At 44.4% G+C, this 13,250-nt stretch overlaps 1 protein-coding gene and 1 long non-coding RNA gene across 3 annotated transcripts in view; one reads left to right on the top strand and one right to left on the bottom strand.

Annotated features, from left to right (window-relative positions):
• ksr (kinase suppressor of ras) overlaps positions 1–13,250 on the bottom strand; it is a 33,303-nt gene that overhangs the window by 2,883 nt on the left and 17,170 nt on the right. For both annotated transcript variants that reach the window (XM_089574714.1, XM_089574713.1), the window contains 8 exons: positions 10,643–10,744; positions 8,063–8,148; positions 7,835–7,922; positions 7,655–7,743; positions 7,023–7,119; positions 5,304–5,437; positions 4,039–4,176; positions 2,332–2,461 (listed from right to left, as the gene is read on the bottom strand). In XM_089574714.1, coding sequence (XP_089430840.1) covers positions 2,332–2,461; positions 4,039–4,176; positions 5,304–5,437; positions 7,023–7,119; positions 7,655–7,743; positions 7,835–7,922; positions 8,063–8,148; positions 10,643–10,744 — 864 coding nt within the window. The remainder of the gene's footprint in view (positions 1–2,331; positions 2,462–4,038; positions 4,177–5,303; positions 5,438–7,022; positions 7,120–7,654; positions 7,744–7,834; positions 7,923–8,062; positions 8,149–10,642; positions 10,745–13,250) is intronic.
• Positions 8,396–13,248, top strand: LOC149364789 (uncharacterized). The gene is made up of 2 exons (XR_016289220.1): positions 8,396–10,767; positions 12,964–13,248. It is a non-coding gene; the product is annotated as an uncharacterized LOC149364789 (long non-coding RNA).

A 13,250-nucleotide genomic window follows, 5' to 3' on the forward strand; every position in this document is an offset into this window, starting at 1 on the left:
TTGCTCATGACATGTGTGCCCTTCGGTTAGTAGTGCGACATGAACTCTGTGTTCTTGATTTGTAGTTTTGTTTTTGTTGGTTTTTGTTCTCTTTCCTCGTTTTTTTTTTCTTCTTCTTCATCTAGGCTTCCATGAATTGTTGAAATTTGTAATAACTCAGTGCAGTGAACAATATGTAGTCCTGTAGCCCGTGATTGTATTCATTTTTCGTTACCTGTGCTTGTTCCACTCCCCTCAATAATGCCTGCAGGGCCATGAGGGTATTTGAAATAAATAAATAAATAAATAAATAAATATGTGTACTTTTCCTCCTAAAATTAAGGCTTCAAAATAAGGGTATGCAAACTACACGGAGATTTCACGAAGTAGAACCCCGTTCATACGTTTTTCACCGGACCGGGAAAAAAAAACGTAACAGCCGGGAAAACGCAACAGTGAGGAAAGCACCGAAAATTAATGAAAACAGTGCAGCTTTGTCTTGAAACAATTTATTTCCGCAAATTGGACTTTAAAAAATCGAGAACGGTGGATTGCAGTTTTTTTCGCTCGCTGGAAAGAACAACGCGTTTCTCAATAGCAAAGGCCACATTGCTGTCAGCGTCGCTTTGCGGTGCGGCCACACCGCACGCAGCAGTGCTGTGCAGTTCACGCGCTCACTGCAGTCCACGCTGAAGCGACGTTGTGCACAGCGTCAAGCACTGAAATGTTCGTAGGCTGCTCGTCGCGCTGCTCCGCGTAGGCCGCCCTGGCTGCCTGTAGACTGCGTTTAGTACGTCCAGCTTTTCCTCAAGGGGAAGCGCCTTCCGCGACTGAGAGAAGGATGAAAAGGAAATTGCACGGGCCTGCCTACTGGCTCCAGCCGAGCCACCACCGCTGTCACTTGCAGATAGAGGAGAGGTGAAAGATAAGAGGAAAGAAAAAAAAAAAAGAAAAGACGCGCGTCGCAACAACTGCATCCGCCGAAGCGGACGCTGGCTGAGAAAAACAGATAAGCGACCGCAGCCGCGCCTCCTCGTCACCACCTCCCAAGATAAAGATCGCGGCATTCGGCGTTCGCGAGGCAGATAGCCATCTAGTGGCGGCCTCTCCAACTCGAATGCGGCTTCTTGTAGCCAGTTCCGTAGCCAAGCCTGGCCAAGACTAGTCAAAAATCAAAATGGCGGTTGGCGCGCATTGCCCGGGCGGGTTCGGGGAGCCCAGTTGCGACGTATCATGCGGGATCGTTCCCTCGGCTACGACGTAACAGCGGGGTTCCCAATACATTGGATCCTATGGAAGCTATGCCGGGACCCGAAGAAAACGACGTAACAGCCGGGAAAACGCAGCAGTGAGGAACGTAACAGCGGGGTTCTACTGTACATCCTAAAAAAACTGCACAAAGGTCATATATACTGCCACGTATAAGTCGGCCCCGCAACTTGTACCCCTCACTGGCCAAGAGAAAGTTGACTCCAAATATAAATAAATCGACGCATACCATCCCCCATTCCCCCCTACTCTTCTCTCACGGCATGTCTTTGTCATCCGCGTTTCCCATTGCTTGCCGCTTAAGAACATAACTTCTAGGTTCCAATACATGAGTATTGTGTTGGATTAAAGCGGCCCCAGCAATAACTGCACAAAACGCGCACACATGAACTTCGATGGAGAGAAATCGCATGGGGCTCACGAAGTTTACGACACAAAGTGACATGTTGTTTTTAGTAGACGTAAAACAACAACAAAAAGACTCGCAGGCAACAATGTACTTTTCTTTTCTTTTTTAATGCGTGCTTCCCAGCTACTATTTTCTGGATGGTACTATTTTTTCTTTACCGCAGTCCAGTGAAAAACATAACAGCAGGGTTCTTCCGTATCAATAAATTCATGAATTCACAAAGTAAAATGAACTGCAGTTTGCCCATGGTACCCTTCGCGTTCATAGTGTTCTTGGGTCCTTCCCAAAACTGGCAAGACATCAGTTCTACTTCGACTGTTGTTAGGAAGCTCAACGTACAGACTTTGTCAAAAAAATTTACGACTCAATGAGTTTGCTTCTAGGCCATTGCTAGCATTTCCAAATCCCTCAAAGGTGAGAAAAACTCTCATTTTTACCCGTCCAAAACTTTGATTTCCAAGTATGCTACAAGGGCCCTACTTAGGAAGCAAACCCCTTGGAGCCTTTACTTCTGACAAAGGGTGTACCACAAAAATACACAGAAATCAGCTGTACAAAAATACCACTGTAATTACAGTGGTGTCCTTAAGAAGAAACAGAAACGAATGCCATGTTTTTCGACGCTCTTATTAGATACTAAACAACTTGTAATCTGCCTTCAGCAAGCAAATCACCTTAATATCCTGCGAGGCTTGGATGTTGGCCAGTGACTGCTTGATGCCCTTAGCCACCTGCCAGATGATGGACTCCGAGGGCTGACCTCGAAAGGGCCACTCCCCACAGAGAAGCTCGTACCACACAGTCCTGCGGCCACAGGAGTCAAAACATCAGGCACATCCAGGAAAGGGTGATCGCAGAGCAGCGAGCTCTTCAGCGATGGCATCTGCCCATGGTCGCACTACGTTATTTAAATTACACGTGACATGCTTTCAGCACAAATGCCTATGCTCACATTAAAAAAGAACCCTACCATAACGCTCTCCCATTACATGCAGAACTCTCAGCCCTGAATACGCCTTCGTGATTACTGACCCTCTCCACAAAGTTAGAATCATAAAACAAAACCCTACTGCTAAGTTGTGTAACGAATCTTTCAGCCCCAAATCTCAACTTGAACTTGTTTGGTTTGGTTTGGTTTGGTTTATGGGGTTTAACGTCCCAAAGCGACTAAGGCTATGAGAGACGCCGTAGTGGAGGGCTCCGGAAATTTCGACCACCTGGGGTTCTTCAACGTGCGCTGACATCGCACAGTACACGGGCCTCTAGAATATCTCCTCCAAAGAAATTCCAGCCGCCGCGGCCGGGATCGAACCCGCATCTTTCGGGTCAGCAGCCGAGCACCATAACCACTGAGCCACCGCGGCGGCAAACTTGAACTTGTCCCTATTCATAAGTCAACTTGAACTTGTCCCTATTCACTTATCAATAAAAAATTTGATATTTGCACACCCTGCTTTTTTACTGCATATTTTTTCCCTTACGTGGATGCACTTTAGATGTCTAGCTATTGCTAATGTCGTGTTATAAAAGAAGTGTTGTGTGCATTCACTACAATCCCATAAACACTTCTCTTCATAGCGACTTTGGTCAGAAGGATATTACAGTAAAACCTCGTTATTTCGGCCCCCATTAACTTGGAAATTTGGAAAAATCGGACTGTTGCCAGACTACCACGAAATTCCCAAATAAGTATATGACGTCGGACACCTGTTTACTCGGACACTGTGGGGCTGGCATCAGTTAATTTGGCCGGGCCCCCAAGGTGCTGCCATTGAGATTTGACCTGCTCGGCAAGCGATCGTTCAGATATTCGTCCTCAGGCTTGAATTACATATTATAGTTTCCCGCAACCCTGTGATGTGCGTGCAACGAGAGGCGTGTTGGCTTGTTATCGACCCCCAGCGATGTGTGGCGGCCGCATAGTTTCATTTTTGGAGCTTTGTTGCCAGCCCACAGCGACGGCGGCTGCTCCAATGGCAACGCGCCTCCCTCACTTCTGTCTGTGTGGCATTTCCATTCTTCCTGCATGTCGAAGCTCTGTGCTTGTCACGTGTGGTTTGTGTGGTGAAGCCTCCTCATGTGCTATGCTGGAACTACCACACTGCACGCCGTGGAAACCTTTGCCGTTACTGAGCAGTCCTGCTTCCAACACTCCTGATGGTGGCTTGAATTAAAGCACTTGACAGAACTGCGAAAAATTGTCACTGTTGTGAAGTTTTCGTTGCAAGCAAAGACGACCGTTGCCCAAGCTTTCATCAAATAAATTTTACTTTCAAGTAAACAATTGCTGGCACTGTTTGGGCCCGAATTAATGAGGTTTTACTTTACTGCACTCGCTCACCCTTCCATTAAATTTGCCCAGCTAGGTGGTGGACACTTACCCAAACGCATAGATGTCCGAAGCAGTGGCAAAAGGAAGGTCGTCCGCGTCGTGCTGGTTGCCAGCCCTCAGGCAGCGCACCACTTCCGGTGCCAGGTAGCAGAGCCAGCCCTGAGGGATCGTCAGCCAGTCCCCCTTCCTGAAAGGCCATCACAGCTCATGCATACGAAAAACACTACACACAAAAAAAAGGAACAAAACCTTACTACCACAACTAATGTGACGCATGTTCGCATGGTGAGAAGTCTGCTAAAGAGGCACTGCGACAACCTCTCTACACCAGAATCAGGGTCTCGCCTATTACTACTACCAGTTTCCACCCCATATGTATATCACGCATATCGCAACAAAGTGAGCAAACAGTACTTATCACTGTTCAAAACAGACGACCGCACAGGCCACCAACAAAGGAACAAATGACACAAGACTTCAAATGAGTGCCTCGGCTCTTAGGCACCATGTTTTGTACTTTTTTCAAGTGCGTAATCACCTAATTGAGCATTGTCACAAAAGAAGTCCTGTGCACTTGCATGAATGGGTGCTGTTTCCAAAGCCATTCCAAACAGGTACCTTCTAACAACTTGGTTCTGCCTAGTAGGGAATAGCAGTCGCACATGTGGTCAGGCCTAAAAGTAGGACGACAAGATAAAGCTAGGCTGTATGTGTTCCATGCTGAAGAGCTTGTCTTAACTAGAAACCCTTTCCACAGCCCTGTCCGTCACCCACCAAGAATGCACTACTTCAGGACCAACTTCACGAAGTTGCACTAAAGGTGCACCAAAGACAGACCACATTTACATGCCTGTACCAACACAAGACTGATGACCCACTGCACAAGCAACTAGGTTTAGGTTTATGTTTATGGGGTTTAATGTTCCAAAGCACATCAGGTTATGAGAAATGCTGCAGTGAAGGGCTCCGGAAATTTCGACGACCTGGGGTTCTTTAACGTGCACTGACATCGCACAGAACACGAGCCTCTAGAATTTTGCCTCCATCGAAATTCGACCGCCACGGCCGAGATCGAACCCGCGTCTTTCTGGCCAGCAGCCGTGCACCATAACCACTGAGTCAAAGCGGCGGACGCACAAGCTACTCCCTGCCGAACTTCTCATATTGTGTATTCCGATGATAGAGGCATGAGGAGTCAATCACGGCGCATTACACACCACTGCGTCCCTTGACGATGTCTCTGGACCTAATGAGCTGCTATTAGCTTACTAGTGACACAATGGAACGGCTATCCCTTAATCATGGACAGCTTACCGATTCCCATGGCAAAGCTTGGTCACTGAGAAGAGACCAAAGTCGGTAATCACCACTTTTCCATTTTCATAGAAGATGTTTTTCGTCTTGAGGTCCTTGTGAACAATGCCGCGAGCGTGTAGGTAGCCCATACCCTAGTAAAACAACATGCAATTGCAAGAACATCAACATGTCTGAAGCGTCTCAAAGGGAAGTAGACAAGGTTTTTAAGAATTCGACCCAATTCGGGGATTTGAATGTATGAAGTTTGTAAGTACTGTATGACAATTTTTTTTTTGCAGTTGCACTTAAAATGCTGATGTAATTGCCGATTAAAGCCAAAAAAGATGCACAGGCTTCTCCTCAAGAACATCAGAGAAGTGCAGAAAAGCTCAGCGATAACGTCGTCTATGGTGAGATTTAAAGTTTCTGCTGCCTTCGCCCACATTCCTTTATGTGTCGTCGGATGCTGCCAAACAGCACTCAATGAACTTCGCCTTTGACGGCGTTCGTTTTCTTTCTTCAAGGAAGTGCCTCTGCTTTGACAATGTACCGCATCTGTAGATGACATCATTGTCACGCTTGCTACTTGGCGGTGTGCACTGCATAGAAGCCTGAATGCCATCGCGGACTGCTTTATTCGGCCATTACATTGTCATTTCAAATGTTAGTGCAAAGGGGTTTCGTAGGCCCAACCTGCAGGTTTCACAAATTCAACCCCTCTAAGCTTGTCGAATTTTAGTACCACCTTAGCTGCCCTTTAGGTTGAGGGGGCTTGCTGCAGAACAAAAATGTAAAAAAAAACTGACAGCCAAAGCCTAGGCATTGCCACTTCTCCTTTAGCAACTTTACATACTTGTGTATAGCCCTTTCTTCAGAGAATATTTATGACCAGAGTAGCCACAAAACTTCAGCAGTAGAGAAATGAATCTCGCTTTTATTCAAGCCTTAAAATTCAAACTGAGGCAATTTGATGATTGCTTCAAGCAAGAGTGGCGCTGCTGCACACCACTTGTTGTCAAATCTTTTGGCAAACCAAGTTTTCCTCCACACTGTCACGCAAAAGAATGCGAAAAAGTGACCAAGGTATTGAGAGAACTGGGCCAAAGGGCCTCATCCCATTGCTCTGGCGTTACAACATGATAACACATCAAAGTTTTCAGTGTTAGGCTCAGAGAAAGCTGGAAAAGAGGTACGAAAGCCAATCTTTAAGGCAGCGCTGAAATGTCTGGTTTAGATACAAAGCTGTGATCTCCAAAACTACTAGCTACTTCACGGAGCACGTCGCAAAAAAAGTCTGTTTCAGAAGACTTCCGTGACCCATAACTGCACTCTGATCCATGAAGGTAGTAACACATAACATGGATGCTGTCACTAGCAGCCTGTGACCATGTAAAATTTCCTCAGCCAAATATTGGCCTGTTTGTAGTAATATGCACACCTTACTATAGTGACTTTCTGTGAAGAAAACAGGATCCTTGCTAAACATAGCAGCCTCCTACAATGTTACTTATGTTACAACCTTCTTTTGTTAACATTACCTAAAACACAAACACAAGCATTTCAAATCATCAGCAACTGAGAAATATCCAGTAATAGGACAACCTGAATAATCACTAACTATAACCACTGGCCGTAGCCTTCATAACAGCATAACTATTACAGGAAGCTGGCATCAGAAAACTCGAAGCCAACAGCTTTGAACTGGTTCATGAGGATTTAAAGGAAAAACATACTTACTTGGCATATCTGCAGAGCTATGCCACTAATCCTGTTGAGGTTGAATTTATCCTTTCGCAAATGAATATGTCTGTACAATGTCATGCCTTTACATAAACTGAAAAATGAATTTTTAAAAATATGTCAGAAACGCCACTATAACAATGGAATCAACCGTCATATACACACATATCAAGTAGGCCATCCCATTCTGTTCAATTTATCCTTTCGCAAATGAATATGTCTGTACAATGTCATGCCTTTACATAAACTGAAAAATGAATTTTTAAAAATGTCAGAAACGCCACTATAACAATGGAATCAACCGTCATATACACACATATCAAGTAGGCCATCCCATGCTGTTCATAAATATAAGCTTGATAGAAGAATAGGCAAAGAAGGTGCACCCAAAGGTCTTGTAAAACTAATAACTAGACTAGTTACTAAAGTTCCTCAGCACATCTGTCACATGTGCACAACAAATGTTTCACCCCGCAACACAGGGCTGGAAGCTACTGAAGCTATAAAATATCTTTTAAACACATCTGAATTAAAAGCGGTCTGCCGTTCTAGGTGCTCAAGTGGACTGGCAAACAAAGTGTGAAATGAAGCACAAAAAAAAGAAAGAAAGAGAAAGAGAACACACTCACCTCGTGATGATAGCAAGCTTTGGTGGCTTCATGCAGGCACCCATAAAGAGGACTAAGTTTTCGTGCCTCGTCTTCCGGAAGGTTGCGACCTAGTGTGCAGTGCAAGAATTTTAAGAAGTCATAAAAGTTTTTCTTCACGTTCTTTATTGAGAAGGTAATTAAATAAAAAGCGACCCCCACCTCCTGCTTGAATGTCTCCAGGGTCTTTCTGTCATCTATGTGATCCATATTGAGCATTTTCACAGCAACACTTCCGTGCCAACTTCCCCTGGTGAGCGAGAGAAAGAAATTCAAAGAAGGTGAGCGACTGAAAACACCGGTCTGGTCATCATGGCGTTCCATACACTCGAAGAGACGAACAACTCCAAGCCACGCAAACAAGACGTTGTGCTGGTCAGCCTTACTTACTTGTAGACGCTCCCAAACCGGCCTTCACCAATCTTTTCCTTGATCTGGACATCGTCAAATGGGATGTCCCATTCTCTCAGAGAAAGCTGCAAGAGCAGAGCATTAGGCCAAACGTTAGGCAGAATATTTGATCCCCTGAAGACTTTTGGAGAAGTTGGTGCAAACAGGAAACAAAAAGACTGCTTATTCAAATAATTATCAGTCATAAAAACTTAAAAATAAATCAAGAAGGCTTCTTTGGCCACTGCGCATTTAATCAAGAAAATTCCTTGACCATGCATGAGTGCACACATAGAAATTCTATAAGTACTTTGATTTGGGCTAGTTGGTTCATATCTTGAAAGTAGTTCGGACGGCGCGAAAACAACAAAGACAAAGGAGACACGAACACAACAGGATGAGCGCCAACTTGCAACTGATGTTTTAATGAACATCAATGTTTAATGAACCGATGTTTTAATGAACGTGCCAGCGAACACATGCGGAATGTGCGTCAACAACATGGAAGTTTCCTTGCTGACCACTGCAAGACTTGCAAAGGGTGTAGTCCAGAATTGAGCAAAACAGTTTTTGAAGAGCGGTAAAGACAGATTTGAGCGGGAAGTAGTGGAGGCATTTTTTATTAAGAAAGCGGGAAGCGCATGCGTGAGTAAGCCTTCAATTTCCATTAGTGACGCTGAGGTGGCTTTTCTCGAAGGCTGTCTTTAGATTTTAACGTTTCTCTTTGACGCTGGGAGGTTTTCTCAATGATTTTGACGCTAGAAATAGTTCATTGACGCTGGGAGGTTTCCCCGAAGGTTTAAGTTTTCATGTCCACCAAAAAAAAAAAAAAAAATTCCGCGTTTGTTGTTGGTCTTTCTTTCATTATTACAATTTGCGTTAAATCAGGATTGTTGAGTTGCGCTCTGGTTGCCTTGTTCAAGCGTGTGTATTTCTTTTGAGAATGAATTGCTTTCATGTGGGTTGCGCGCTCTTCTAATCTTGAGACTTATAAAATAAGGAAAATGTTATCATGTGTATAGTGCAGAACGCATATCTGTCTGTAATAGTTGCGCCTACTTCCGGTGTTAGGATTTCTGATGACAATTTCGTTTTGTTGTGTGATAGGCTTGCGAGATATGGCTCGGGTGATGCATAAAATGTAGGGGTCTGGTGCAATAAACTTCAGTTGCAAGTTGGCGCCCGTCCTGTTGTGTTCGTGTCTCCTTTGTCTTTGTTGTTTTCGCGCCGTCCGAACTACTTTCAAGAGATTCTATAAGTAGTAGTACTACAGTAGAACCTCAATATAACGAACATGAATATCATGAACTACTGACTATATCAAACTGTTACGAAATATTTTTGAAAAACACATGTAATTCTTACTCTATATATCGAATATGGTTTGAAAAAAAAAAAAAAATGAATCATATCGAACTGCTGAGTGTCAAGCTGTGCCAGCCTGGATGGCAGGGGGCAGGCTACACCTCGCTACATGAATGACCGGTGGTGGTGCGGCAAGTGTTCCCGCTATGGTCCATGCTCTTATCTTGTACTTGCCAACACCATCACAGAAGATACATCAGCCTGAACATTGGGTACCTAGGCATCAATAGTGACCCCGGAACGAACGGTATGCTCAGCTGTAGCCTTCCAGTAGTCATCCTGCACTCACATCGACTGTGACAAAGGTGGTGAAAGTGGTGTCAGCAATTGTTCCGGCGTCCCATTTTTCCCGCGACGCCGCTGTTATGCGGGGAAGCAAACCCTGCTGGCGTTTGACCTGCCACCACCGTGTATTGGCGGTGGTATGAGGGAAAGCCAACCTAACTGGCATTTGGCGCTCTATCAGTTTCTTGCCGCCTTTGCAATCGTTGCAAGTGGCTTCGAAATGGCGCTAAAACTCCGGAAGGGGTCTCTCCCAGTTGCCATCCTTCCCCTGACTAAATTGCGCTTCTCCCGCATAAGTTCAAGCGAAATTTTGTCGTGAATTTCGGCTATGTTGAACCATTTTACAATTTTTTATCCATTTGCTATAACAATGTTTTTCTGCACTCCATTTATGGCTAACTGTGTTCAGCCTAATTTTCTGATAGGCTGACTAGTACAAGGAGCTTTGTTTAGTTTCCCATTGACACAGTGCAAATGTGACTACATAGGGGCTAACACAAACTGTTGTTTTACCACACCAACCAAATTATTTGTGTGGCTGGGCTGTGTTGTAAAAGGGGAGAAAATGCAATGAATAGAAAAACCACACTAAAAGCCAAGAGCATGTAATAGCACTGGTTTGGGTTTGCAGATCCTTACAACATGACCAGATTATGAGTTGAGGGTGGCTTTCCATGTGACATATGTCTAGGTGCATTCTGCTGTTCAAATATAACAGAACATAAGAGCAGTTTATTTTCAAACAACAAGGGCTGTGAGTATTGTTTAGCAAGCAGGAAGATGTCCCCTTGTGACAGAAGAGCAACTGTCGCAGAGGACACTGAAGCCTATGCACAGCTGGAGTTGGAGGCAACTGAAGCGTGGAATTTTTTAGAATTACTTCAGAGTGCGACGCAGAGGTAAAAAAGGTGAAGAAGATACAACACCCACACTGTTCTGCCGCGGCCAGAGCCTGTCAGTCGGATCCAGATCCGAGACTTGGCTGTCCTGCGAGTCCACCCTTGTCGAGGCTAGCGTCTTCTCAGAATCCGTCTGAAGGAGCAGCAGCGCAGAAGGTAATAAAAACAACAAAGAATGCAGACAATTTCTCATAAAGATAACATTAGATTAAGCCAAGACAACTCAGATGCTAAAAAAATCACTGGAACCTGATCACAAATAAAACTTGAATGAAAACAAAATCATAATCATCATCACCATTCATTGTTCCTTTAAAACGTCCCAGTAGGGACATTATATAAAGGGGGGAGACAGGACTGAAAAGTGGTCATACATACAAAAAAATAAATAAATAGATAAATAAATGCCGGCACAGAAAGATTAACAAGAGGGTCAGTAAAAGTCAAGTACTGAGGTCGAAACAAATCTATACGTATATAACTAACTATGGCAAACAACGTATCAACATAAAAGATAACGTTTATACAGGGTGTTTCACCTAAGACTTTCTGCAGTTTTTGAAAGTAGGCCTTTTGAGTTTGAACGCTTTTTTCGGCATGGCATTGACATTATCAACAGTGTAATGCATCAGAGCACAGTTAAGATGTGCTAATTATCAGGCTCGATAAATAATTCTGCCATAAATGCGCTTTCGAGTACGTTCCAGGTAAAGCAACATCTCCAGTGCACGTAACTCGTCGCAATACCCAAAACTTGTTGGGCCACAGCGCTGAGGGTAACAGCGTTTTCGAAATTCTAAAAGCTGATATGAATACTACTTACGGTGGGCTGCACTCTTCTCAATAATTAAGGAGCCTAACAGTAATAAAAAAGTTAACTATTCAATATTAGTTAAACAGCTTGCTAGTTAGCACATCATAGCTGTAATCTGATGTGCCACACCGCTGGCGGTGCGATGCGTGAAATTGCCCTCTCCTAACTCAAAAAACCTATTTTTAAAAACTGCAGGAATTCTTAGCTGAAACACCCGGTATAAACCCAGAAAGGAAGTTATGCCACCATATGTTGAAGCGACAGTGCAGCCTTTCCAACAATAAAATGCAAAGCTAATTTGAATTAGCTCCGGGTGGTGGCAGCGTTAAGGCGCATGTCCAATCAGTTCAGGACCAATTTCTGCCGCCAAAAAAATTCCGCTGATTCCCCCGGCAACAAACATGGAGGTGCCTTTCGAAGCGACTGAATTCGTCATAGTTGCTGCCTCTTTCAGTGTGTTCACTGGCAATAAATGGGCACCAGTCTTTCGATTCGTCTCACCACACCTATAAGAAAACGTCTAAGTGATAAATTTGCTTTATTTTTATTTATAGTGACAATACTGCTGCTTCTAGGATAAGAGGAGCGTCGGTTTGTTGACAATGGTTCCCGTCCTCACAACCAGATGGCGTCACTAGGCTGAACTTATCATCGTCTCTGTTTGCATATGCTGAACTAATGTGAGAAATGTCCTAACAACCCGCAAAATACCTGCATTTAGCGTACTATGTAACTGCGTGCAGACGCTTACAATATGTAGACAGCGTCGATTTATGCCCTTTTCTTACCATATTTGTGTATGCTACAAGCGGCGACGTGGTGGCTGGAAAGTGTGTTGATAAGCTAGAAACAGCAGCTGCATGACAGTTCCGCCTCGCCCGGGCATCAACAGATGAGAGCAGGTCCTAGTTTTCTTCTGGTGACCGATTCCGCTTCACTCACTGAATTTTGGACAAGTGTGAACGGGCCTTTACGGGATGCCCACTGAGAGTGAGGCAGCTACTGTGCCTTTCGTTTTGTCATAAGCGGTTATTACTATTTTTGTTGCATCCCTTCTAAATTTGACATCCTAGAAAGCAGCACCTCTCCCTTAAACAAAGTACAAACCAAAGGCTGTAATGCAGAATTCTTTTCAGAGGCTACATTTCAAATCTCGTGTCAGCTAAGCACTTTGACTTCACAATACAATGGAGACCACTTGTAACGTAACCACTTATACTGTGGGACTCGATATAATGCGGTTGTTGCCGGCCACCGGTCTGCCTCCCATAGGGCTTAATATGCGGTCGCGTGAAGCGAAATACCGGTTATATGCAGTATTGAAATCTGCTCGGTGACCACGTTGAATACCAAGTATGCTTCCCTGAGCGGCGCAGGGGGCTTCTGAAGTCTGCTGTAGCTAACTCAGCAAAACAAACGCAACAAAAAATTACGCGGCTATCGATGGTCAATCCGACAGAAATGCGAGAGCACAAATAATTTCCATGATCACTGAAGGTGCACAGCTTAAGATACGCTTTTTCAATTTCCCTTTGCAGTTCACGGACGCAGTCTGATTTCACCGCTCGAAGGCACTGCTTCAAGCATGTTGTCTTCCGTAATCACCCAACTGCTTATGCTGCCGCTTTTTGAAGGAACGGCAGTCACCACATTGTCGACACTACGGGTCCATCTACCCTTCACCCCCATTCCGCGATGAAATCACTTGTATAGCACTCCACTGCGGTCACGCTGCACAAGTTATGCTAAAACTAATCTTAGTATGCAGCAGACTTAGTAGATTGCTTTTTGTTCAGTGATAATAAAACGTTTTTGAAAGGGAAGC

The sequence above is a fragment of the Amblyomma mixtum genome, chromosome 2 (genome assembly GCF_055824585.1).
Source record: "Amblyomma mixtum isolate Tamu chromosome 2, ASM5582458v1, whole genome shotgun sequence".
Taxonomy (NCBI): domain Eukaryota; kingdom Metazoa; phylum Arthropoda; class Arachnida; order Ixodida; family Ixodidae; genus Amblyomma; species Amblyomma mixtum.